The sequence below is a fragment of the Canis aureus genome, chromosome 5 (genome assembly GCF_053574225.1).
Source record: "Canis aureus isolate CA01 chromosome 5, VMU_Caureus_v.1.0, whole genome shotgun sequence".
Lineage (NCBI taxonomy): Eukaryota > Metazoa > Chordata > Mammalia > Carnivora > Canidae > Canis > Canis aureus.
Window position 1 is genome coordinate 35,582,939 of NC_135615.1, and position 27,837 is coordinate 35,610,775.

General features: G+C 41.0%; 2 protein-coding genes and 1 pseudogene across 3 annotated transcripts in view; 2 read left to right on the forward strand and 1 right to left on the reverse strand.

Annotated features, from left to right (window-relative positions):
• Positions 1 to 27,837, reverse strand: part of STING1 (stimulator of interferon response cGAMP interactor 1) — a 160,236-nt gene that overhangs the window by 37,333 nt on the left and 95,066 nt on the right. The window lies entirely within an intron of this gene.
• LOC144313394 (large ribosomal subunit protein uL22 pseudogene) lies at positions 3,015 to 3,637 on the forward strand (annotated as a pseudogene).
• The window catches only part of UBE2D2 (ubiquitin conjugating enzyme E2 D2), a 56,251-nt gene continuing 34,876 nt past the window's right edge, over positions 6,463 to 27,837 (forward strand). The window contains exon 1 of one of the 2 annotated variants that reach the window (XM_077897469.1): positions 6,463 to 6,923. In XM_077897469.1, the coding sequence (XP_077753595.1) occupies positions 6,900 to 6,923 (24 nt within the window). In that variant the 5' untranslated portion in view covers positions 6,463 to 6,899. The remainder of the gene's footprint in view (positions 6,924 to 27,837) is intronic. The other variant, XM_077897470.1, reaches the window with a different exon arrangement.

Consider the following 27,837-nt stretch of genomic DNA (forward strand, 5'->3'; position numbering starts at 1 on the left):
CCCCAGTCATTCTAATAAGACACAAGAAACTCACCTATAAGGGCTGATATATAAAAATAAGGAGTTGCCAAATTGTTTGGGCTGTACTCTTTACTCAGCACATAACAATCAGCCTCTCTGGGAACCTTTTACCAGGGGAAAGCTTTAAATACTATAATGTTCATACTATTGGGTAAACAGCCAAGAGGTGAGATCAAACACATTGTGCTCACAATTTTAGTAGGATAATGGAGGGTAAACTGAAGGCTCTAGGATCAATGTGGGGTGAGTTGGAGGAAAAAGGAAAAATCATCCCAAGAATAAATCTATTCTATACAAAGATCTAGAAATTCTGCAAACTCTTTTAAAAAAAATTCAATATTGGGATGCTTGGGTGGCTCAGGGGCTGAGCATCTGCTGGAGTTCTGGGATCGAGTCCCCCATTGGGCTCCCTGCATGGAGCCTGCTTCTCCCTCTGCCTATGTCTCTGCCTCTCTCTGTGTCTCTCATAAATAAATAAATAAAATATTTAAAAATAAAATATTCAATATTGTTTTATAATATACATAATGTGTGTATATGTACAAATACATAAAATTTATATATAATGAAATGCACAGATCTTTAATATTCAGGTCCAGAGGTTCCAGAGGTTCTGACAATTGTGTGTATACACCTGTGTAACCTCACCCAAAACAATATATAGAACATTTCCATTATCCCAGAACATTTCCTTGATTTCTTTCTTGACAAATCACTTCCCTAATGGCAACCACTTTCTTTACTTCAAACACTAAAAATTAGTTTTTTCTGTTTCTGGACTTCATATAAAAAAATTGTACAGTTCATACTCTTTTGCATCTTTCTTCTTTTGCTTAACAATTGTTTTGAGATTCTTTCATATTGTTGAGTGTATCAGTAGTTCATCTTTTTTGTTGTTGTTGTAGAATTTCGTTGTATGAATGTCATAAATTGTTATCCCGTTCTCCTATTGATGGACATTTAGACTGTCTCCACCTTTGCACTATGTATAAATGAGGCTATCATGAACATTTGTGTACAAGGCTTTTTTTGGACATACGGTTTCATTTTTCTTGGGCATATACGTAGGAGTAGAATTGCTGGATCATATGATAGACATATGTTTTATAAGAAATTACCAGACAGTTCTCAAAACTGTATAATGTTATAATCTTACCTGCAATATATGAGAGTTCCAACTGTTGTACTTCCTTGCCACCACTTACTATCATCAATGTTCTTGGATTTAGCCATTCCAGTGAGTATGGAATGGTATCTCATAATGATTTTAATTTGCATTTCCCTGATGACTAATAAATTTCAAGGTTTTTGAAAATAACCCTTGGTCAAAGGGGAAATCAGAAACTATTATAAAGTGGCACATGGGTGGCTCAGTCGGTTAGCATCTGCCTTTGGCTGGGGTTGTGATCTCGGGGTCTGGGATCAAGTCCAGAGTAGAGTTCCCTGCAGGGAGCCTGCTTCTCCTTCTGCATATGTCTCTGAGTCTCTCTCTGCATCTTTCATGAATAAATGAATAAACTCTTTAAAAAAAAAAAAAGAAGCTAGAAGAACAAATTATATTCAAAATACTTAGGAGAAAAAAATAAAGAGCAGAAAACAATATAATAGAAAATAGAAAAAACACAAGGCCAAAGTTAGTTCTTTGTTTTTTTTTTTTTTAATTTTTTTTTATTTATGATAGTCACACAGAAAGAGAGAGAGAGAGAGAGAGAGAGAGAGAGAGGCAGAGACACAGGCAGAGGGAGAAGCAGGCTCCATGCACCGGGAGCCCGATGTGGGATTCGATCCCCGGTCTCCAGGATCGCGCCCTGGGCCAAAGGCAGGCACCAAACTGCTGCGCCACCCAGGGATCCCCAAAGTTAGTTCTTTGGAAGGATTAATAAAACTGATAACTTCCCAGCAAGATTTATCAAGAAAAAAGGCAAAACACAAATAACCAACATTAGGCATACAAAAAGGGACATCTGGGATCCCTGGGTGGCGCAGCGGTTTAGCGCCTGCCTTTGGCCCAGGGCGTGATCCTGGAGACCCGGGATCGAATCCCACGTCGGGCTCCCGGTGCATGGAGCCTGCTTCTCCCTCTGCCTATGTCTCTGCCTCTCTCTCTCTGTGTGACTATCATAAATAAATAAAAATTAAAAAAAAAAAAGCACTCTTAGAATTGTACAAAAGATTAACTACAGAACATCCATTATAGTAATATTTTTAATGGTAAAAAGTGGAAATAACTCTGGAAACAGTAATGTTCCCCGAAACACGACCAGTTAAATAAATATGGTCCGTTTACATGATAGAATATGTGACCATTAAAATATAGTAGAAATGTGTATTGACACAGGAAATTTTACTATGTATTGTTTATTTTAATTTTTTTTTCATTTATTTATGATAGTCACACAGAGAGAGAGAGAGAGGCAGAGACATAGGCAGAGGGAGAAGCAGGCTCCATGCACTGGGAGCCCGACGTGGGATTCGATCCCGGGTCTCCAGGATCGCGCCCTGGGCCAAAGGCAGGCGCTAAACCGCTGCGCCATCCAGGGATCCCTATGTATTGTTTATTTTAAAAGTAGATTTTCAAGGGGCACCTGGATGGCTCAGTGTATTGAGCATTTGACTCTTGGTTTCTGCTCAGGTCATAATCTCATGGTTGTGGGATCAAGGCCCATGTTGGGCTCTGCACTCAGCAGGGAATCTGCTGGAAATCATCTCTCCCTCTCTCTCTGCCTCTCTGCTCCTCCCCACTACTCACTCACTTATGCTCTCTCTCTCTAAAATAAATTTTTCTTTCTTTCTTTCTTTCTTTCTTTCTTTCTTTCTTTCTTTCTTTCTTTCTTTCTTTCTTTCTCTTTCTTTCTTTCTTTCTTCTTTCTTTTCTTCTTTCTTTCTCTTTCCTTCCTTCCTTCTTTTTCTTTTCTTTCTTGACCCTATTTTTTTTTTCCTATTTTTTTTTAAAGATTTTTTTATTCATTCATAAGACACAGACAGAGCTCTTCCCCCGAGCGACCTGAGGTGACCTCTGGAGATGGTTCGCTACTCGCTGGACCCAGAAAACCCTACAAAATCATGCAGGTCGAGAGGTTCAAATCTTCGTGTTCACTTTAAGAACACACGTGAAACTGCCCAGGCCATCAAGGGTATGCATATTCGAAAAGCCACCAAATATCTGAAAGATGTCACTTTGCAGAAGCAGTGTGTGCCATTCCGTCGCTACAATGGTGGAGTTGGTAGGTGTGCGCAGGCCAAATAGTGGGGCTGGACACAGGGTCGGTGGCCCAAGAAGAGTGCTGAATTTTTACTGCACATGCTTAAAAATGTGGAGAGTAATGCTGAACTTAAGAGTTTAGATGTAGATTCTCTGGTCATTGAGCACATCCAGGTGAATAAAGCCCCCAAGATGCGACGTAGAACCTACAGGGCTCATGGCCGGATTAATCCATACATGAGCTCTCCCTGCCACATTGAGATGATTCTTATTGAAAAAGAGCAGATTGTTCCTAAACCAGAAGAGGAGGTTGCACAGAAGAAAAAGATATCCCAGAAGAAACTGAAGAAACAAAAACTTATGGCCCGGGAGTAAATTCTGCATAGAATAAATGCAAAAAAAAAAAAAAAAAAAGACACGGAGAGAGAGGCAGAGACACAGGCAGAGGGAGAAGCAGGCTCCACTCAGGGAGCCCAATGTGGGACTCGATCCCAAGACCCCAGGATCACGCCCTGGGCTGAAGGCAGACACTTAAACTGCTGAGCCACCCAGGGATCCCCCCCAATTATATGCTTTTAAAAAAATAATGTGTATATTTTAAATTAACTATTTTTCAATAAAAATGTAATTGAAAAGAACAAAAATAAAATCTACAAAAGTAATTATCAAAGATTTCAGATGTTCTCACCAAAAAAAAAAAAAAAAAAAGCAAGGCAATGGATATGTTTATTTTGACTGTAATAATAATTTCACTATATTTATATTTTTTTTAATATTTTTAATTTTTTAAAATATTTATTTTAGAGAGAGAGAGAGAGCATGTACATGCACACAAGCAGGGGGAGGGGCAGAGGGAGAGGAGAGAAAGAATCACTCACCATGGAGCCCAACACAGGGCTCGATTCCACGACTCTGAGATCATGACCAGAGCTGAAATCAAGAGTTGGACACCTAACTGACAGAGCCACTCAAGCGGCCCTAATATTTTATTTTATTTTTTTTAAAGATTTATTTATGATAGACATAGGGGGAGAGAGAGAGAGAGAGAGGCAGAGACGCAGGAGGAGGGAGAAGCAGGCTCCATGCCCGATGTGGGACTCGATCCTGGGACTCGATCCTGGGACTCGATCCCGGGACTCCAGGATGGCGCCCTGGGCCAAAGGCAGGCGCTAAACCGCTGAGCCACCCAGGGATCCCCCCTAATATTTTATTTTAAAGTAATCTCTATACCCAACACAGGGCTCAAAGTTACAACCCCAGGACTAAGAGTTGCATACTCCACCAAGCCAACCAGGTGCCTCTATATTTGTTTCAAACCATCATGTTGTAGATCTTAAATATATGCACTTTTTTTTTTTTTACAAAAAGTATATTACCAAATAGTATTACGGCAAGATTTTTTTTTAAGATTTTATTTATTTGAGTGAGAAAGAGAGCGAGTGCGCACCAGCACGAGGGGGTGGGGGGAAGGGCAGAGGAAGAGGGAGAAGCAGTCTCCCCACTAAGCAGGGAGCCTGATGTGGGACCCGATCCCAGAACCCTGGGATCATGACCTGAGCTGAAGGCAGACCCCCAACCAACTGAGCCACCAAGGTGCCCCTGATTCTACTTTTTTCAAGGAAAAATATGTATTTATTTATAAGGAAAAAAGACTTAGGCATAAACCATATGTCAAAGTGGTTAAGCATTAAATGATGAGAGTATGGTTGACTTTTATTTCCTTCATTTTGCTTATCTGTATTTCTTGTAACAAATATTGTTTTTTCTAACACAAAAAAATGAACTGTTGAAGAAAATATTTTAAAAATAGGATCAATGGGCATTTTTGTACTTCTTCCATCACAGTTCTTAGGAAGAAAAGGTTTGGGAATGTGGAATGTTCCTCTTCACTTCCAAGCTGGACGACTAGATGCAGCTTTTCCCTCCTTTGACTTGCTGTGCCCATGTTAGCCCTCCCTACTGGTCCAACCTTTACTCCCTAAGTGAGTCCGTGTAAGTTTTGCCCCTGATCTACTGTGTAACATTTGGCAGGATCCTTCCCTTAGGAGCTCCAGTTTCTCCTCTCGAAATTCAGGTTAGAAATCAATGATCTAGACATAGGAAGAATAGTTTTCTTCCAGACATAGGAAAGAATAGTTTTAGAATCAGATAAGCCTTGGGATGAAGTTGAGAATGTGGGCATCACTCACCAGGAAAATAATCCTTAACTATTATTCTCCATTGTCTCCAGCCAGGCTAAGTACCTCCCAGCCTAGACTTGAACTTCTATCTCACTGGTCGTGGTGTAGGGCTCTACACACACTAGTTACTCGGGGAATTCACATTTGTCTCATCCTCCTAAAAAGCAGGCTAGCTCCTGATGGTGATCTGAACCACATGGTTAGTTTTAACTCCTGGAGCACACAGTACACCGTTTTTCTTCTGAGGTTAATTGGTGCAGTGCTTGTTTGTAACAATTCACCAAGCAAAGAAAGGCCTACCTAAGAGATCTTGCAGTTGTCATGCTGCTGGGTGGGGCTTTGGCTAGAAAGGCCAAGGGCGGGCAGCCCAGGTGGCCCAGCGGTTTAGCGCCGCCTTCAGCCCAGGGCATGATCCTGGAGACCGGGGATCGAGTCCCACGTCGGGCTCCCTGCATGGAGCCTGCTTCTCCCTCTGCCTGTGTCTCTGTCTCTGTGTCTCTCATGAATAAATAAATAGAAATTTTAAAAAGAAAGGCCAGAGGCGGGCTGGGGAAAAAAAAAAAAAAAAGGCACATCCCCAACAGGTGCCCAGGCTGTTACCACGAGGCTTGGAAGTCCCGGCTTTGCCTCTGTAGAGCTGTGTGACCTTGGGCAAGTCCCTTCCTCCTACAGGAACGTTGTAGTGGACCGGTACCCCCTCCCGGGTCAGTCTGTGCTACGGCGCTGACCAAGTGGATCCGGAAAACATTCGCCTTTACACGTTTATGAACACGCGCGTAGGGCACCAGAGGCCAGGGACTCAGGGCTGCCGTCGCGCGAGCATCTACCACCCGCTCCATAAATCTCGCGAGACTGCTCCCCTGCGCTTCGCGGCGTCATCCTCTCGGCGGCCGCGGCGGCGAAGGCGACCGCGCGTAAGACACTAACAGGGGCGGCCCGTATCCTTCCGCCGCCGGCGCGGTCCGGCCCTCCCTCCCCTCGCCCGCCAATCCCCGGGCCTCCCGACCTGCCCCTCGGCCTGGACCCACCCCGCGCTCCGGCGGCCCCACCCCGGCGGCGCCGCCCGCCCGTCCGCCCGCGAGTGCCTCCGTCCACCTGCAGCAGGCAGTCCCTCTGGCTGTTCCACTGAGCGGCGCCGGCCGAGCCCGAGGCTTGGGCTCTTGCTCCCCGGCGGAGGGATCCACGGCGGCTGAGGAGGCGGCGCTGAGACTAGGTGGAAGAGGCAGCTACGGCGGCGGCGGCGGCGGCGGCGGCGGCGGCTCGGGCGGCAGCGCATAAAGGGGCCGCCGCCGGGTGATGCGGTGACCGCTGCGGCAGGCTCAGGAGCCAAGTGGGCCTCGGCCCGCAGTCGGTCCTGCCAGGCTCGCGCTCGCGAACCCCCCGTCTTCTCCGGCCGACCCGCGGTCACTGAGGCGGCCTCGCGCCCCCTCGCCCCTTCCCCGTCCCTCCCCTGCCCCCGTCCCCGCCCCGGGGGCCGCCGCCACCCGTCTCCCACGATGGCTTTGAAGAGAATCCACAAGGTAAGCGGCCGGAGGTCGGCTGAGGGTTCCGGCCGCTGGGCGGGCTAGCTGAGCAGGCTGCGGCCTGCACTTCCCGCCGTCGCCTCCGCCCGGCTCGCGGCCTCTTCGGACCCGGCTGCCGGCGGCGGTGGTCCTGCCGGGCGCCCTTCACACCCCACTCCCAGTGATGGCGCCGGTAGAGGCCCCGGTACGCAGCCCGCGCTCAGGCCGCAGGTTCGCCAGCCGGCTCAGCGTGCCTCCCTGGCCTCCTTTCTAGGCCCCGCGTGGTGTGGAGCCCCAGGGCCTCTGCCCGGCCTGGGACTGCTGCGCTAGAGGGCCATTGTCCGGCCATGCCGGGAGGGGGAGCTGGGCTGGGGCGCTGAGCTGTCCCATTGACAGAGGTCGAAAGGGCTCCTCGCCCCACGTCTGCCCGTGTCCCCCGACTCCCGCCTCCCGCCCACCTGCCCTGGTTCCCTCCTCGGAGCCGCCTGAGCTTGGAGCCCACGTCTCAGGCACACGGAGGAAGCCTTTTTGTCCGATCCACAAGTATTCCTTGAGTTTACTTACCTCTTGGCGGCCGCGCACTTCGGTCCACTCCACTCGTCCAGAAACTTAAAGAGTAGGAAGTTCAGAAGGAAAACAAAACAAAACAAACATGACTCTTGAGGGAGGAGGGAAGTAGAAAGAGGTTTTGTTCTTTGAGGTTGCCAAGTGTAGTCTGAAATTAAACTTTTATAGGAATGGATCTAATAGAAAAACGTAAATTTGCAAGGATAGAAGTAGAAACCTGAACATTGAAAACCGCTGAAGGAATTACACAAAGTTTCCCTTTACTGTCTCTTTATACGGTGGATTTTAACGCGTAAATTACGTCATATGTTCAGGGAGACCCTTTGAATTTAGAAGGAATTTTGCTCAATTTTTTCTATTCGAAAGGGTGTCTTTGCCCTTTAAGAGGAAAGGTTATTTAGTTATTTGTATGAAGGTTTTCCGTATACTGATTCTACCTTATGGGCTTGGCTCTAAATTTAGAGTACCCCCAATATTGTAACACTCCTGGAGCCTCTGACTATCCTGTCTTTTTCTTAAAAGTGAAAAGTACTAATGATGATTTTTGTTTGGTTTTACTTAGCTCCTTGGAGAAGCTCTATCAAACCTTTAGCCACTTATAAATAGATCCCGGGATTATCCATCGGGAGGAATGGGATGGAGATGTACCGGGAAGAGAACAAATATTCATCTTGCCCTAAACTCAGGGCAAATACAGACTGTTGGACAATTAAAACACCTCAGTTTGCAGTGGATTTTCATTTCATTCATGCTCAAAGACCTTTAACGTGGAATTAATCCTAATGGTTACCGTAAATTAGGTTAGATCCTTACTAGCTTGTTTGGATTTCTTTGATTTCTAACAAATGAAGAAAGGCAGAGTTCAGAGTAAATCTTGCATTAAAATGAAGCAGGTTATTTGTTAAAAGGAGCTTGCAATTTAACCAAAGAATTCTTAAAGAACTATTTAAGGGACAGGAGCATACTGAGGAATCATCATCCAAATAAAAATGTATATGTATTTTTAAGGTTTTTTTTTTTTTTTTTTTTTTTTTTTTTAAGATTTATTTATTTATTTGTGAGAGACACAGACTGAGAGAGAGAGGCAGAGACAGGCAGAGGGAGAAGAGGTTCCTCACAGGGAGCCTGATGCTGGTCTCTATCCCGGATCCTGGGATCACCACCTGAGCGGAAAAAAGGCACCCAACTGCTGAGCCACCCAGGCGTCCGTGTGTTTTTAAGGCTTTTAGTAGTTTTTATAGGGTCTCAATGGGTTATCAATTTGAGATTGTAACTGTAGAAGACTGCTCTTTTTTTTTTTTAACTCCTCTCTCCATGTTCTTACTCTAAAACCTGAAGAGTATGTATGATTATTTGCAGATCAATAAATATACCTTTTAATCTCTATGTTAATTGATATGTATTCTATTTTTTCAGAGAAAGGAACTCAAAACATGTACTTTAATCTCATATACTTGCCCCAGTAATTAGTTTCTTTTGAGTTGCTACATATTCTTTAGATTTTCTCTAAAATATAAAAATTTCAATAAGATCAAGTTTAGGCAATGATACTTTGAACTTTTAAAACTCAGTAATTAGCCTTTTTCCCCCCTGTTTTATAACTTAAGGCCCTCAAAGTATGGCTCAACTTCTGAGACTACCGGGGAATAGAAAAATAAAATTTATTTTGGTATACTAGTCAGTAAGATTGTGAAAACAAAATGGAGATTCCCCCCCCCCCCCAATTATTTGTATAATAGCAATTTTAAGTTGAAGTCAGACTTACTTAGGTATGGGTAAGACTAGTTCTTACTATCTTCTTGGCCCTAGTAATGTATCTACAGTGGAATCCCAAAAAAACTTAACTTGGCTTATGTAATTGATCTTGATCTTGAACCTTTTCAACTATCATTCTCTGAAAATACAGTTCTACTTAAAAGTACTCTGTTAATGTTAGGTATAATGAACTGCTGCATCTGGGTTCTAATAAACTTTTGCTGAGAACAAATACATTTGACAATGTGGCATCTTTAGAACTCAGTATCTTGAGGGAAATAGTGTTCTGTGAATTTGACAGTCCTTTAAATGCATTGTCTTTTTGGCAGAAGCTTTTGATGGACTTTATTTTGATAACACACTTTAAGGTCTCCTGACTTACAGAATGTTCCAAAGAAGGTCATTATGAACATCCAGTATAGTTCTGTGCAGGGATTAGGACCCTCTGGGCTTGTTTATATCTACACCACATGGTCCTAGCCTGCTGTGTTTTGAGGTTTTCTGCTGACTTTATAGGTCTTTAGCTTTGATTTTGATGCTTTGAGTGTCTGCCTCTTGCAGCACCACCCCCAGCCCTTTTCCAGTTGGCTGCATCTCATCTGTTGTGGGCTGGGAAACTAGATCACGGAGCTTATTAAAATTATGTCTAAAATAAGATCCAGTAGGCTCTGAGTGATGACTTCATGTGTTCTGTGAACTGTGTGGTCTCTGACTGATCAGAGACCTTTTTTATTTCCTGTTTTTCTTTTGTTATACAGATGCAGGAGGCTTTGAGGTACTCTTAGAGTGCCATAATATTGAAATACAGGATTAATTTCTTTATTCTTTGGAAGGATAAAAGATTGACTGTCTTGATTCTTTGAGGAGTTGAAGACAAACCAAAGTTAGTATACTAAAACCTGTTTTCTTAACAGTAATATTTTAGCGGTATCCTGATATTTATAGTTAACATTTGGTATACATGGTTTTAATGCCAAGATCCTCACTTGATTTATTGGTTCTATGATAAAGATTTTTATAGCTAGCTTCTTCTAAGACCCTTCAAAAGATACCCACTTTCCACCAAAGAAGAAAAAAACCACCTCTGTAAGATAAAGATTTCAAACTCCTATAGCTCTAAAAGTGAGCAAAGAGTTGGGGGGGGACTAGACATTACATACGCTATCAGAAGAGGGCAGCTGCTACCCTGCTCTCTCTCCAAATGTTACTATTACCAGGATCTGTGGGCCCAGTGTTGCCAGATCTTCCCTTTTATTCCCCTTTAAAAGGAAAGCCGCAAATCCAGATTTTTGGCAACCAATTCAAATTAAAAACAATAACACATTTCTGGTAGGTTGGTAGGCACTAGTTTAATTTGTGAATTAAAAAGTTGAGGTTCAGTAAGCAATCAGGAGTGTAAGGATTAAATCATTTAAACCATATATGCTATCTTTTTTTAAAGTTTCAAATATTTTTTGCTTTATGTAGGTGGTCAAGATTAAGTAGTTTTTTTGTAAATGTTAACTAACTTCCTTGCTAAGGTTTTACATAGTTGTGTGTGAGGCATAGGGAAAGCCAATTTAGTAGATGGATTGATCCCACAGAAGTTTGTGTCTTACTGTTCATTACATTCTTTTTCATGTTGTGAATCGTCTATCTGTAGACTATATACTTTCAAAATGTTTTAAGATTGGGAGATTACAAAAGGATGATTCTTACCTTTGTAACACTATAATAGTACTAAATTTAAAAAATGATTATTTTAGGAGTGCCTTGGTGGCTCAGTCAGTTAAGCATCTGACTTCAGCTCAGATCATGATCCCTGGGTCCTGGGATCCAGGTCAGTGGGGAGTCTTCTTGGCCCTCACCCCACCCATGTACTCTCTCTCAAATAAAGTCTTTTAAAAAATAATTATTTTAAAATACTGTACTGTGTGATACCATATATTAGTGTTACCCTGTCAGAATGGCAAAATATTATCAAATTGTTCTGTGGAGTACTGTGAACTTTAATAAATGGTTGACTGAAAATGGCTGTTTGGATTAGATCTATCTCAGAAAGCACATATACCTTCTTACTCCAAAAGATAAGGCTCTTGAAATCTGTAGGAAGATTTTTTTTTTTTTAATTTATCATTAGGAAATGTTTTTTGCTTTACATAGTTTCATTGGATTGAGAAACTTTCTTTGGATCTTCCAGGTTGCTATTTATTGATTTAAAGAACCATCACTGAGGGATAATTAATCTAGGTTTGATTAAATTAATTAAAAGGATAGTTAATCTAGGTTTGCTTTAAACTCTGTGTGTATTACTGTACTGCTGAATGACAAAGAGGAAGTTTTGACAAAGTCCAATTCTGGATATTTTAGTCCAGAGAGAGGACTGCTAAAATATCCTAGGCAGTTCCCAGGATAGGAATACCTGACTCATGCCTGATGGTGCCAGGAACCTCTGCATGCTTCATCCCAGAAATGCAGGAGCACACTTGTTTTTTTTCTGTAGAAACAGAGTTTTTGTGGTAAAGTTCCCAGGCTAACCTTCAAAATCATATTTAACTATGACAAAGGAAAATAAAGTACCATTAGTTTTTCTATCTACAGAATCAAGTGAGATTTCAATTAATAGAATCATAAAATGTTAGAACTGCAACACATCTCAGAGCTACTATCTAAAAAGGCCATTTGACTTTCTAGGGCTGGATTAAGAACCTGGTTTTTTTTGTTTTTTTTTTTCCATGTACCATTATATAGCTGTTAGGTATGTAAATCCAAAGGATGCGGTCTTTTTCTTTTGTTCAATTGGGTTATGCAGACTGTTACTGGGAACCAGAAGATCTTTTCCTCAACATCTCTTTTTATTGTTGAAGAGGTATGTATGAACTCCCTTAGAACTATATACAAAGTTGGGATGTTCTGTTCTCCATATATCTTTCATCAGAGTTAAATGGGTTTTTAATTTACTTATTTATTATTATTATTATTATTTTTTTAAGATTTTATTTATTCATGAGAGAGAGAGAGAAGCAGAGACACAGGCAAGGGTGAAGCAGGCTCCATGCAAGGAGCCCGATGTGGGACTCGATCCCCGGACTCCAGGATCACACCCTGGGCAGAAGGCAGACGCTAAACCGCTGAGCCACCCAGGGATCCCCAAATGGGTTTTTTTAATCTCTGGAAGATTAAGAATCACTGTCTTACATCCTTAAACATTCTATTTTAATGTCAGTTGGTGACCCAATTACCTGTTCTACAGAGAAAGTAGAATTCGTATACGTGAATTCTTTCAGATTTCCTTTGAGGCCTTTAAAACAAAAACAAAACTCTATAGCTACCATCTTTATAGTACTCATTCAATTTCAGGATTACTGAATCTTCTGAACAACCCTTTGAGAATTCTGTTCTCTCCAGGCTAGATGGAAAAACAGACACTTGGAGAAGTAAACAAACTTACCTATGATTATATGGTATAGTAAGAAGAGCCAGGATTCAGATTCATGCAGTCTTGACTGTAGCCAGCCATCGCTCCAAAATTACCGTAGTCATCACTCTTTTTCCTTCTTGTCTCTGCAGAAGCTGTACTTTTCCCTTTGTCAAGCTAACTTATGCTTTCCTATTCTTTCTGCCAGGTCCTGGCTCTCTAGTAATTAATTGTCTCTGCTCTCCTAGCTCCAGTTTCTTCTAAGTCCCCTCAGCATCCAAGCTTATCCAAGAGTTCCCCATCCTAAAAAAAACCAACAACAAAAACACTTTTTAACTCTCCTAGTCTGCTACTGCTGATCCCTTCCTCTTCTTTATTCCTCCTATTTCTATCATTGCAGTGCCAAAATTCTTAAAAGAATAGTCTATTCACCATTCTGGGACTTAGTAAGGTCACTGGTGATTACTGAATTGCCAAATTCAATGGATACTTCTCAGCTTTTATTTAATTTATATAAATTATGTTATCACTCATTTTCCTAAGCTTCTTTTTTTTTAAGATTATTATTTATTTATTCATGAGAGACACACAGAGAGAGGCAGAGACACAGGCAGAGGGAAAAGCAGGCTGCCTCCCTGCAGGGGCCCTGATGCAGAACTTGATCCTGGGACTCTGGGATTGCACCTGGAGTGGAAGGCAGGCACTCATCCACTGAGTCACCCAGGTGTCCCTCCCTTAGCTTCTGATAAACTGATGTCTCTTCCTTTCTCATATCTAGTGTTTCCCAAATTTATTAGAATGCTTTTCAAACTAATACTGTTGATGGATACAAATAAGAGTTTGTGAAACAATGCACACTTGGGTTAAGATTGACAGCGCAAATGGTCCTAGGTGAATTAATTAAAGTATGTAATCAAAATGTAATACCAGAAGCACAAAATTAGGTAAATTATTTAAAAAACAAAATATATTAAGATGAAACATTTTGTTGTGAAGGACCAAACTAAAAATGGTATTTTTCTTATGTAACAATAGAGACCTTCATCAAAGGTTTCACTAAATATGTTACTGTATGTTGTTTTCATTACAGTATAATATGAAAATTTGTTTCAAATAGGTACACTGTAGCAAAAGATTACAAACTACATATTTGGCATTATTCATGCAGTTAAGCTACTATCAACATTATTGTCACATCTATTTAGGTGACTTAAGAATCAAAGGACTTTGTTTTTCATTTAAAACTTTCTTATTTGGGATGCCTTGGCTCAGCGGTTGAGTGTCTGCCTTTGGCTCGGGGAGTGATTCCAGTCTGGGGATCAAGTCCCCCATTGGGCTCCCTTTGAGGAGCTTGCTTTTCCCTCTGCCTATGTTTCTGCCTCTCTCTGTGTGTCTCATGAAAAAGTAAATAAAATCTTTTAAAAAAATAAATAAGGCTTTCTATTTTAGGGGCACCTGAGTGGCACAGTCAATTAAGCATCAGACTCTTGGCTCAGGTCATGGTCACCCTGAGTGTGTGAGTGGTGGAGTCTGTCCTGCTTTGGACTCTGTGCTCAGAGCAGAGTCTGCTTAAGTATCTTTCTCTTTCCCCCTCTGTCCCCCCCGCCACGTGTTCTCCCCTCTCTCTCTCTGGAATAAATAAAATCTTTAAAAAAAATTTGGGGGTTCCTGGGTGGCTCAGTTGCTTAAGCTGTCTGCCTTCAGCTCAGGTCATGATCCCAGAGTCCCAGGATCAAGCCCTGCACCAGGTTCCCTGCTCAGTGGAGAGTCTGCTTCTCCCTCTGACCACCTCCCTCATTCTCGCTTGCTCTCTCAATCTTTAGGGGGGAAAAAAACCCTTTCATGTTCTAGTTATAACTCATGAAGAATGGGTTAGTATAGTCAGAATAGTAAGCTTTGATTAAATCTCAAATACAGGGGTGCCTGGATGGCTTATTCGGTTAAGTGTCTGCCTTCGGTCCAGGTCATGATCTCAGGGTTCTGGGATCGAGCCTCACGTGGGGCTCCCTGCTCAGTGGGCAGCTTGCTTCTTCCTTTCCCTCTGCCTCTCCCTACCCCTGGCATGTGCTTGCTCTCTCAAGTAAATAAAATCTTTTTTAAAAATCTCAAATATAGAGGGACACCTGGGTGGCTTAGTGGTTTAGCACCTGCCTTCAGCCCAGGGCATGATCCAGGAGTCCTGGGATCAAGTCCCACATTGGGCTCCCTGCATGGAGCCTCCTTCTCCCTCTGCCTGTGTCTCTGCCTCTCCCTCTTTGTGTCTCTCATGAATAAATAAATAAAATATTTTTAAAAAATAAAAATCTCAAATATAAATTGAATTATGACAAGAAACTGGATAGATCAGTGGAGTTAAATTGATAATACCCATGATTAAATCCTGTTTGTACATCAGGATTGATGTACAACACACCTGTTTGTTTTGTGTTGCAGTTTCTTGAGGCAAATTATTGCTTTAAATCTGTAAAATATGTAGTATTTCTTAAAAACATGTATTAAAAGTTAGGTAAAATTTAGGACAAAAAATATTGCCACCTTTATTCGTATAATACATATTAGTGTTTGATGAAAAATGCTACTGTAATTCAAGGAGTTCTAATTGGTCCTTCTTAGAATCATTTTCCTTTAGTCTTTGTGCTTTTCCTTTTACAGGGAATGTCCTCTCACCCCACCCCCTCCTCCTGAATTCTTTATTCATCCTTAGAGACCCAACAGAAATGGCCTTTCTGTGTAGCATGCCCCAGGCATGCAGGCAGTAGGGTTCCACTATAGAACTATTTCTTAGTATGTAGACATGATTGATTATTCTCCTCCTCTGGACTGAGCTCTCCAAGGCAAAGTCCTTGTCATTTACTCCTATTTCTAGTATCTGATGCATAGTAGACATTCAGTTTTTGTCAATAACATTCAGTGCTGACAGCAAGTGATATGATGAAAAAAATAGGATTTTGGAGTAACATACTTATTGAGTCATGCGATAGCCCTGTAGCCTTGAGCAAGTCTCTTCCGTAGTTTCCTTTAGCTTCGGCTTCCTTGTCTGTAGAATGAGGATGGTGTCATTTACCCTGCAAACCCATGGAGGGTGTAGAAAGGAAATAAGGACTACATAAAAGGTAGGTTTTTTTTTTTTTTTTTTTTTTTTTTTTTTATGATAGTCACAGAGAGAGAGAGAGAGAGAAGCAGGCTCCATGCACCGGGAGCCTGACGTGGGATTCGATCCCAGGTCTCCAGGATCGCGCCCTGGGCCAAAGGCAGGCGCCAAACCGCTGCGCCACGCAGGGATCCCAAAAGGTAGTTTTTAATATCGTCACTGTGACTTAACTGCCACAGTTGCAAAGTTGCAAATACAATACCTAGACTATTTTTCTTTTTTTTTTTAAGATTTTATTTATTTATTCACGAGAGACACAGAAAGATAGGCAGAGACACAGGCAGAGAGAGAAGCAGGCTCCTTGCAGGGAGCCCGATGTGGGATTCGATCCCAGGACTCCAGGATCACACCCTGAGCCGAAGGCAGATGTGTTTAACCACTGAGCCACCCAAGTGCCCCTAGAATATTTTTTCCTTTTTTTTTTTTTTTTTTAAAGATCTTATTTATTCATTCATGAGAGATACACAGAGCGAAAGAGAGAGGCAGAGACACAGGCAGAGGGAGAAGCAGGCTCCATGCAGGGAGCTCGACGTGGGACTCCATCCTGGGTCTATAGGATCACACGCTGGGCCGAAGGCAGCGCTAAACTGCTGAGCCACTGAGGCTGTCCTAGAATATTTTTTTCTTTAACCATATCAGAGTAAGTTATTAACATGTTGTCTCATCAACCCTAAATACTTTAATGTGTATTTCTTGGATACAAGGACATTTCTGCCACATAATCACAGTACAACCTTCAAAATTAGTAATTTTTTTCTTTTTAAGATTTATTTATTTCTTCAAGAGAGACAGAGAGAGAGGCAGAGACACAGGTGGAGGGAGAAGCAGGCCTCCCGCAGGAAGCCTAATGTGGGACTTGATCCTGGGACTCCAGGATCACACCCTGAGCCGAAGGCAGAGGCTCAACCGCTGAGCCACTCAGATGTCCCAAAATTAGCATATTTCCATTGAGCTCTTACTGCCAATAATCCTCAAACCCCATTCAGGTTTTGCCAGTTGTTCCAGTAACGTACTTTTATAGCAAAGAACCCAGTCCAGAGTTACTTGCTGCATTTTGTTATTTATCTATGGTCTCTTTTAATTCCTTAGTCTTTTCTTGACTTTATGACCTTAACACTTAAAACGTTAGAGTCCAGTTGCTTTGCAGAGTGTCCCTCATTTTGGATCTGTTTCCTTAGGATGAGATTTATGTCGTGGGTCTTTGGCAGGAATGTCAATGAAGTAATACTGTGTTGCCCTCTTTGCAGACTATCAAGTGGTATGTGATTTTGGTTGGATTCTTTTCATTGCGTCCTGTTGAATGGTATGCAATTTAAATTTGACCCGTTGCTGAGAATTTTCATTTCCATTGCTTGATTAAGATAATGTTTACCAGGGTTCCCTACTATAGAGTTAATTTTTTTTTATCTTTGTAATAAATAAGTAATTTATTGGGAGATACTTTGAGAATATGTACTTAATCCTGTTTGTATCATTTATATATTGCTACAGAAGAAAGTACCCCAAAACTTAGTTACTTAAACATTTATTATGATATAGTTTCTGATGATCAGAAATCTGAAAATGGCTTACAGCTAGGTGATTCTGGCTTGGGGTCATTTTTGAGGTTACAGCCACACTATTGCCAGAAGTTAAGTTTGCTGTAGGCTAGAGGATCCCATTCCAAGCTCACTACCATGGTTGTTGACAGATCTTAGTTCCTTGTGGATTATTGGACTAAAGGATTCATTTCCTACCCACATGGGTCTCTCCATAGAGCTGCTTGAGTATGCTTAAGCTATGGTTTCCTTGGGCAGCCCCGGTGGCACAGCAGTTTAGCACCACCTGCAGCCCAGGGCGTGATCCTGGAGACCCTGGATCGAGTCCCATGTCAGGCTCTCTGCATGGTGCCTGCTTCTCCCTTTGCTTGTGTCTCTGCCCCTCTCTCTCTCTCTCTCTGTCTGTCTCTATGAATGAATAAATAAAATCTTTAAAAAAAAAAAAAAAAAAAGATGGTTTCCTTAGAGTGCCCTGAGAGAGAGCAAGAGAGAACACACACACAACCACAATATCTTTTATAACCTAATCTCAGAAGTGGCATGCTATTGCTTTTGTCATATTCTGTTGGTTTCACAGACCACTCTTGGTACAAAGTGGAAGAGAGGACTAAGGAGTATGAATATTAGAAGTCAAGAATCATTGGGAGCTATTTTGGAGTCTAGGTTCCACACCCTTATGCAAATTTTTAAGTTACTCGTTTTTAAACATAAATTTATATGGACTTATGATTTCCTATTTTATTCAGGTGGATTATAATAATTTATTATCATTTATTTTAATACTCAAGGTTTTTTTCTTTTTTTTCTCATCATTCTTTGAGTACTTTGTTTTGGCACCCCAAGGTATCTCTGGCTTTTTCTTTTATACCCTGCTCTGGCCCTGTAATCATCTATTTTTCCAAGGATTCCTAGTTCTGTTTACTGGAAAATGGTATTTAGAAATCAAGATCTGGAGGCTAGGTGTGCTCGTTGCTCTTGGAGTCTCACTGCTTCCAGAGTTTCTCAGTGTGATCAGTGAATGTAGGTAGGGAATATGTGTGTGTGTGTGTGTGTGTGTAGACCGACACATACATATAATACATCGCCATGTGTATGTGACATTCCTGCCAAAGATGCATGACCTAAATTTGATCCCGGGACTCTAGATCGTGACCCGAGCTGACGGCAGACAGCTTCACTGACTGAGCTGCCTAGGCACCCCTGTAGATACCATTCATGCTCTCTTTTTTCCCTTGGGGATGCCTTAATTGTCCTGACTTGGACATCCTGCACTGGGTCATACCCATCCCCTTATAGATGTTCTCAGAATTAAAAATAAGTAAAATAAAGGGCTTCTTATTTGGCAGAAATATTTAGAGAAGAACTAAAGTAATAGTGCCAGTCATGTAGAACATAAAATAGATAACAGGATGTTCAGCCTAGTAATTGTAACCGCTTAGCACTTTTTCCAGCTAGGGAATATGGCCCTTCTTTTTGCTTCAGTTTTATACCATTATTTGATAAGCAGCCATTAGTTCTCATCCACATAAACTGTTTGTAGATTTTTGAAAGTGGTGACAGGTACACAGGTAACAAGTGTATAGAACTTGTTTGGCAAATCTTCATCCTCCTGATGTTTTTGGACAACTGCACACACTGTATGGAACATTTTTTATTCCTTTGGCCCAGATGGCATTGTTGAGCTTGGTGTCAGTATGCACCTCTGGAGTTCCCATCTTCTTCATGTGAAGTTTCTGGATCTCCTTGCATGCCCAAGGGGCTCACTTTGAAATCCATTCCATGGATGCGCTCGTGAATGTTGATGGTATATTCTTAGGTCACTACCTTGTTGGTGGCAGAATGGTCTTCTTGCCACCCTTCTTTACAGGAGCCATCTGCCAGGCCCTAGTTGGAAAGGGAGAGCACAAGGTATTGTGGAGAATATGGTCTTTTCTACAGCTATCTTGGAGTAAACCAAGACCATAATTTTAATGTAGTGGTTTTTTTTGTTTTTGTTTTTGTTTTTTTTTAAGATTTTATTTATTCATTTGAGAGAGAGCAAGCATGAGTGGGGAGAGCGGGAGAGGGAGTAGCAGACTCCCTGCTGAGCAGGGATCCCAACTCAGGGCTTGATCCCATGACCTGAGATCATGACCTGAGCCTAAGGCAGACATTTAACCGACTAAGCCACCCACCCAGGTGCCCCAATTTAATGTTTTCTAAGATAATTTTGATAACTCTGGTATCCTGTATAAATACACTAGTTTCCAGTCTTAGAAATATTTGCAAACAACCATAATTAAATAAATAAATAAAACTTACCTTTTTTATGAAATATTTTATACAAAAGTATAAAAGATTTTAGACACTGATATGATCAACACCTATGTACTTAATATCCAATTTAACATTCAGAAGAACTACCTAATTTAGCAATAGTGTTAAAGTTTATTTAGCAATAGCTTCTCTCTTTTTTAAAATATTTTTTTAATTAAGTAAACTCTATCCAGCATGGGGCTTAAACTCACAATCCTGAAATCAAGGGCAGCCCCGGTGGCTCAGCGGTTTAGCGCCGCCTTCAACCCAGGGTGTGATCCTGGAAACCCGGGATTGAGTCCCATGTCGGGCTCCCTGCAGGGAGCCTGCTTCTCCCTCTGCCTGTGTCTCTGCCTCTCTCTCTCTCTCTGTGTGTCTCTCATGAATAAGTAAGTAAAATCTTAAAAAAAAAAAAAAAAAAAATCCTGAAATCAAGAGTTGCACACTCTATGAACGGAGACAGCCAGGTGCCCCCCAAAGCTTCTCTTTTTATTTTATGAGCTTAGCATTTTTGCATATTGAGAAGTATTGTTTATGTTTTCATAAGGGTGCATTGTTGGTGGTGGGGGGGAATTGCTTGTGGAACCACTCCAACTTCACTTATTTCAATAAGGCAATATCATCAATGAGCTTAGTAGTAGGCCAGTTTAGATTATTTGTATCTTTAAGTATTGTGCTTCACTTTTATTGACTAGAAATAGTAAACTCCACTTTGAAATTATTGAGCTTACCAGCAATATCATAGATATTTGTGAGCTCTTTTTAAAAGTGCATTGCAGGGATCCCTGGGTGGCGCAGCGGTTTGGCGCCTACCTTTGGCCCAGGGCGCGATCCTGGAGACCCGGGATCGAATCCCACATCGGGCGCCCGGTGCATGGAGCCTGCTTCTCCCTCTGCCTGTGTCTCTGCTCTCTCTCTCTCTCTCTGTGACTATCATAAATAAAAATTAAAAAAAACATATATCTTAAAAATAATAATAATAATAGGGATCCCTGGGTGGCGCAGCGGTTTGGCGCCTGCCTTTCGCCCAGGGCGCGATCCTGGAGATCCGGGATCGAATCCCACGTCGGGCTCCCAGTGCATGGAGCCTGCTTCTCCCTCTGCCTATGTCTCTGCCTCTCTCTCTCTCTCTCTCTCTCTCTGTGTGACTATCATAAATAAATTTAAAAAAAATATTAAAAAAAAAATAATAAAATAAAAGTGCATTGCATGATATTTAGTGTATTTATTTCAAGGTTGGTTTGAAACCATTTTCCAAATGTTTAAAATACTGATTAAATTGGTTTAAAACAAAAATTTGAATTCTTTCTCAAAACAAATAGTTATACCCTTTATTTTCATCAACACAGGACAAATTTTTTTTTTTTTTAATTTTTATTTATTTATGATAGTCACACAGAGAGAGAGAGAGAGAGAGAGAGGCAGAGACACAGGCAGAGGGAGAAGCAGGCTCCATGCACCAGGAGCCTGATGTGGGATTCGATCCCGGGTCTCCAGGATCGCGCCCTGGGCCAAAGGCAGGCACCAAACCGCTGTGCCACCCAGGGATCCCCAACACAGGACAAATCTTGAATAAATAAAATCTGTTTAACGTGTACTGGCAATCCCAAAACATGCTTATGCAGTAATTTATTTTTCAGTATACATGTCTTACTTTAGTTCCTCTGTTATTGAACCTATAACTTAATGTGGAAAATAAATTGAATGAGGTCACATGCAACATTAACATAAAGTTAAAGAAATTGTTCCGCTTTGGAACAACTTGAAACTGACTGTGTTTATTGGCATTTGGGAAGGAGCTATTAGTTTCTCAGCCTAGACTGTGGACATGATTTGATCTGTAATCCTAGAGCCCGGGGTAGGGCCACGACTGTGACACTCTTTTTACTTTATTTTTAAAAAGATTTTATTCATCTATTTGACAGAGAGGAGCACAAGTAAAGGGGAGTGAGAGAGGGAGAAGCAGGCTCCCCGCTGAGCAGGGAGCCCAATAAAGGGCTCAATCCTAGGACCCTGGGATAATAACCTGAGCTGAAGGCAATTGCCCAATTGACTGAGCCACCCAGGGTGCCCCCTTTTTACTTTTATAGTCCATATTTTCATTGTCTTACAGTTTCCAGTATTGCTGTTAAGTCTAAAACTATTCTGAAAAAAAAATGAAAAAATAAAAAATAAATAAAAATTAAAAAAAATTATTCTGACTCCTGATCCTATATATTTGGCTAGTTTCCTTTCTGAAAATTTACAGATTTCAATGTTTGTGTTTTCATTCTTAGATATATACCTAGGAGTGAAATTGCAGGGTGATGTGGTAATTCTGTGTTTAACTTTTTTTTTAGGATTAGTTATTTGAGAGAGTGTGTATGTGCACAAGCAGTAGTGAGCAGAGGCGAGGGAGAGGGAGAGAGAAAATCCTCAAGCCCACTCTTATTCTGAGGACAGAGCCCTTCGTGGGTCTCGATCCCAGGACCTTAGCTGAAACCGAGAGTCAGAAGTTCAACCCATTGAGCCACCCAGATGCCCCTGTGTTTAACTTTTGAGGAATCACCAGGCTGTTTTCTAAACCAAACTACTATTTTACATTCCCATCATCAATGTATGAAGGTTCTAGTTTCTATACATCATCATCAACACTTGTTACTTTATTCATTTTTTAAGATTTTATTTATTTATTCATGAGAGACACGGGGGGCGGGGGGGCAGAGGGAGAAGCAGGCTCCACGCAGGGAGCCTTATGTGGGATTTGATCCCCAGACCCCGGGATCACATCCTGGGCCGAAGGCAGGTGCTAAAGCACTGAGCCACCCAGGATCCCCCACTTGTTACTTTATTATTATTATTTAAGGTTATATTAATCTATTGGACAGAAAGAACACAAGTTGGGGGAGTGGCAGGCAGAGGGAGAGGGAGAAGCAAGCCCCCCCACACACAGAGTAGGGAGCCTGATATGGATGGGACTTGATCCCATGACCCTGGGATTATGACCTGATCTGAAGGCAGAACTTAACTGACTGAGCCACCCAGGCACCTGTTACTTTATTATTTTGATTATAGCTTTCCTGATAGGTGTCAGGTGATATATCATTGTGGTTATGATTTGCATTTCTCTTAATTACTAATACTAAGCATTTTTTCACATGCTCATTGGACATATATATATTCTCTTTGGAGAAAAGCACATTGTTTATCCATTTTTAAATTGGCTTGTCTTTATTGTTGACCTGTAAGAATTCTTTGTTTATTTTATATATTAAACCATTATCAGTTAAATGATTTGCAGGATTTTTCTCCCATTTTGTGGGTTGCCTTTTCACTTTATTCATGGATGTACAGAAGTTTTAAATGATGGAAGTCCGGTTTATCTAATTTTTCTTTTGTTGCATGTGTTCTTAGTATCATAGCCAGGAAATTGTATCCAAGGATACAGAGATTTGCATTTATGTTTCCTTTAAGAGTTTTATAGTTATAGCTATTACATTTAAATTTTTGCTGTCTTTCAATTTTTTTTATCATAAAATTCATATATAAAACTTATCATCCTAGCCGTTCCCCCCCCCCCCCCCCCAGAGAGGGAGAAACCCAAGAGGCTTCATGCCCAGCGCAGAGCCTGACATGGGGCTTGGTCTCACAACTCTGAGATAATGACCTGAGCCAAAATCAGGAGTCAGACATTTAACGAACTGAGCCATCAAGGTGCCCCTTAGCCCTTTTTTAAAAAAGATTTTAAAAATAAAAAAAATAAAAATAAATAAAAATAAATAAAAGATTTTTTAAAGTAATCTCAACACCTAGTGTGGGACTCGAACTCATGACCTGAAGATCAAGAGTTGTGTGTTCTTCCCACTGACCCAACCAGGTGCCCCACTCCCCACAACCATTCTCAAATAGACATTTCAGTGGTATTAAGTACATTGTATTGTTGTACGACCATTACCACCATCCATCTCTGGAACTCTTCACCTTTCAAAACTGAAACTATACTCATTAAACAGTAACTCCCTATCCTTGTTCTCTGTGGCCCCTGGCAACCATCATTCCACTTTTTGTCTTTATGGTTTTTTACTAGGCTCCTCATATAATTGGAATCAGATAGTATTTTTCTTTGTGTGACTTCTTTCTCTTCAGTGCAATATTGAAGTTCATCCATGTCAGAATATCCTTCCTTTTAAGGCTAAATAAAATTCCACATTTTGCTTATCTACTTGTCAGGTGATGGACACTTGGATTGTTTACATGTTTTAACTATTCTGAATAATGCTGTTATGAACATGGATATGCAAATGTCTCTTCAAGACTCTGCTTCCAGTTATGTAGGGTTTATACCTAGAACTGGAATTGCTAGATCATATGGTAATTCTATTTTTTAATTTTTGGAGAAACTGCCATACTGTTTTCCACAGTGACTGTACCATCTTATACTCTCACCAACATGAATCCAACCAACACTTGTTACTTTCTGTTTTTGTTTTTTGTTTGGATTTTTTTTTCTAGTAACCTTCCTGATAGGTATGAGATTGTGGCGTGTGGTCCATTTTTAGTTAATTTTTGTGAAATGGGGTCTAGGTTCATCTTTCACATATGAATATCCAGTTATAGCGCTATTTGTTGGAAATATTCTTTCCCCCAAGTGAGTTGTTTTTGACAACTGTAAAAAACTAGTTGGTCATAAATCTATGGGTTTATTTCCGAACTTTCTGTTCCATTGATCTATATATATTTCTCTTTTTATGCTGGTATCATACAGTCTTGAATTGAATACTGTGGCTTTGTATTAAGTTGTAAAATCCTTAAGTGTGAGGATCCATCTAAATTTATTATCTAAATCCTTCTAAATTTATTATTTTCCATGATGGTTTTGATTCTTTGGGTGCCCTGCATTACTGTATGAATTTGAGAATAACTTTGTCATTTCTATAAAAAGAAGGGGGAGACATTTGGAATGTTTATAGAGATTGCGTGGAATCTGTAGATCAATTTGGGGGAGTATTTGGATTACTCCTCTTATATTTTCCTTTTTCCTTCTTTGTTTTTTTATTTCATAGAAGACTTTCTCATTCTCATTATGTTTAAGGATTTTGCTCTTGTTTCATAGAAGCAATAGCTTCTCTTACCTTTAGAATATTCACGATAGTTTTTCTTTTGTTTTGGCTTTTTCTCCTTGTATGGTCCTTGTTTTCCTTTGCTTTTTTCTATACATTGTTTTGGTGCTTATCTTTCATATTGAAGATGAATGATCAAATGGTTGAATTCTTCATTGTCATTTATATTTATTAGGAGTCGAGTACTAAAAACCTGGTGCAAAGTTCTGAGCTTATAGGGGTGAGGTTTCTCAACTGTGGAATCAGTTTACAGTTTGCTGATTGGGCTATTTCTCTGGATAAACCATTAATATCAGTAAATTGTAAAGCTCTTTATCTTGTTCTGCTGACTTTTTTCCTAGGGATCTTTATAATCTCCTGCCTAGACAGTACATGCCTGGCTTCCAGTTTTCTCAGAACCACTGGGAACAAAGTTTGTATGTAAATGTTCACTTAGCCTTCCTGTTTTCTGTACATCATCCATCCCCCTGACTGTCCTTATATAATCTCTCAGTCCTGAGTCCTTGTTTTATCTTTTCCAGAGAACAAACGTCTGGCTTGTGGCTTGAGTTGGAGAGGCATTCACTAGAGGAGTTCAGAGTCAAGAAAATGATCTAGACATCACTTTTAATAGTTTTAAGTTTTATTTTATTTTTATTTTTAAATTTTTTTAAAAGATTTTATTAATTTATTCATGAGAGACAGAGAGAGTGAGAGGCACAGACAAAGGCAGAGGGAGAAGCAGGCTCCATGCAGGGAGCCCGATGTGGGACTCGATCCCGGAACTCCGGGATCATGACCTGAGCCAAAGGTGGCGCTAAACCGCTGAGCCACCTGGGCTGCCCCTAATTTTTTTATTTAAGATTTTATTTATTTATTCATGAGGGACACAGAGAGAGAGAGAGAGGCAGAGACATAGGCAGAGGGAGAAGCAGGCTCCATGCAGGGAGCCGGATGTGGGACTCGATCCAGGTCTCCAGGATCAGGCCCTGGGCTGAAGGCGGTGCTAAACTGCTGAGCCACTTGCGCTGCCCAGTTTTAAGTTTTAAAGTTTTATCTTTATTAATATTTTTATCCATAAACCATAATCAGTATTTAGTTGTCAAAGTTTACTTAGATGTTAGGGAAATGTATATATTTTATTTTATTTTTTATTCTTTTATTATTTTTTAAAGATATTTATTCTATTCATGAGAGACAGAGAGAGAGGCAGAGACATAGGCAGAGGGAGAAGCAGGCTCCCTGCAGGGAGCCAGATGCAGGACTTGTTCCCCAGACCCGGGATCACTTCCTGAGTGAAGGTAGACACTCAACCACTGAGCCACCCAGGCATCCCAGGAAATGTATATATTTTAAATGATGTGCATTTTCAGTGAATACAGATAAACCAACTATATTTTTTAAAAATGTATTCTGCTATGATAGACATTGTTTCCAAGTTTTTGCTGCTACAGACACTGAAGCATCAACAGTGCCATACATGTCTCTTGGTGCTCATAGGTGAAGGTTTCTTTTTATAGTCAGCAGAGTTGTCTGGTTAGAGATTGTGAGCCTTTTCATTTTTGTAAGATATTGCCAAATTGTTTTCCAACGTTTTAATTTTTCTTATTTTTTAAGGATTTATTTATTTGAGAAAGTGAATGAGAGAGAACACAAGCAAGGGGAGAAGCAGGCTCCCCACTAAACAGGGAGCCTGATGCAGGGCTCAATCCCAGGACCCTAGGATAATTGAGCCAAGCCAAAGGCAGTTGCCCAACCAGCTGGGCCACCCAAGTGCCTAGACACCCAACTAATAAGATACAAGGCTTCCTTCCTTCCTTCCTTCCTTCCTTCCTTCCTTCCTTCCTTCCTTCCTTCCTTCTTTCCTTCCTTCCTTTTTAAAAGATTTTATTTATTTATTCATGAGAGACACACAAAGAAAGAGGCAGAGACACAGGCAAAGGAAGAAGCAGGCTCCATGCAGGGAGCCTGATGTGGGACTGGATCCCAGGACTCTAGGATCATGCCCTGGGCAGAAGGCAGGCGCTAAACTGCTGAGCCACTCAGGGATCCCCGATACAAGAGTTTCTAATTAACTTACTTTCTTTTAAGATTTACTTTATGAATGTAACACATTATAGAAAAATGGACAAAACAGATGTCTGACAAATTTCCAAGTACTCCATCACCCATCATTTTATGTTATTTCTCAATATGTCTTCCATCTTCACTTGATTTTTTTTTTCACTTGATTATTTTGAAGCCAATCCTAAATATCCCATCATTATATCTAAATAATTCAGGTTAATTACTAAGAGATAAGGCAATGGTTTTCAACTCTGGGCAGTTTTGCCCACTAAGTAACATTTGGCATTGTTTGTAAACATTTTTGGTTGTCACAACTGAGAGACTACTGGGGGCTACTGGCATCTAGGAGGTAGAGAGGCTAGGGAGCTGATAAACCTTCTGCAGTGCATAGGATAGTTCCCAACAACAAAGAATTATCCAGCCCCAAATGTCAACATTTCCAGATTGAAAAACCCTGAGATAAGAACTTTTTAAAATCATGTGTATGATACAGTTATCACCTCTTTTTCTCTTTTTTTAAGATTTTAGGTTCTCTCTACATTCAACATGGGGCTCTAATTTACAACCCTGAGATCAAGAGTCCTATTCTCCACTGACAGCCAACCAAGTGTTCCTATTTTTTTTTTCAATATTTTCTTTCTTTATTCATGAGAGACACACACAGAGAGGTAGAGACACAGGCAGAGGGAGAAGCAGGCTCCTCTCAGGGACCTGGACTCTGGAATCTCGCCATGAGCCAAAGACAGATGTTCAACCCTGACCCACCCAGGTGTCCCCCAAGCACTCCTGTTGTTATCACATCTAAAATATGAACAGTAATTTCATGATATCACGTATCCAGTTTAAAATTTTTCTTTTTCAAATGAAGTTGTTTTTATTTTGTTTTCTTAAAGATTTTATATATTTAAGAGAGGGACAGAAAGAGCCATGAGCACGAGGAAGACAGAGGGAGAAGGAGAGGGAAAAGCCGACTCCTTACTGAGTGGGGAGCCTGGTGCAGAATATGATCCCAGGATCATGACCTAAGCTAAAGTCAGATACTTAACTGACCCAGCCAGCCAGCAACCCTCAAATGAGGTTTTAA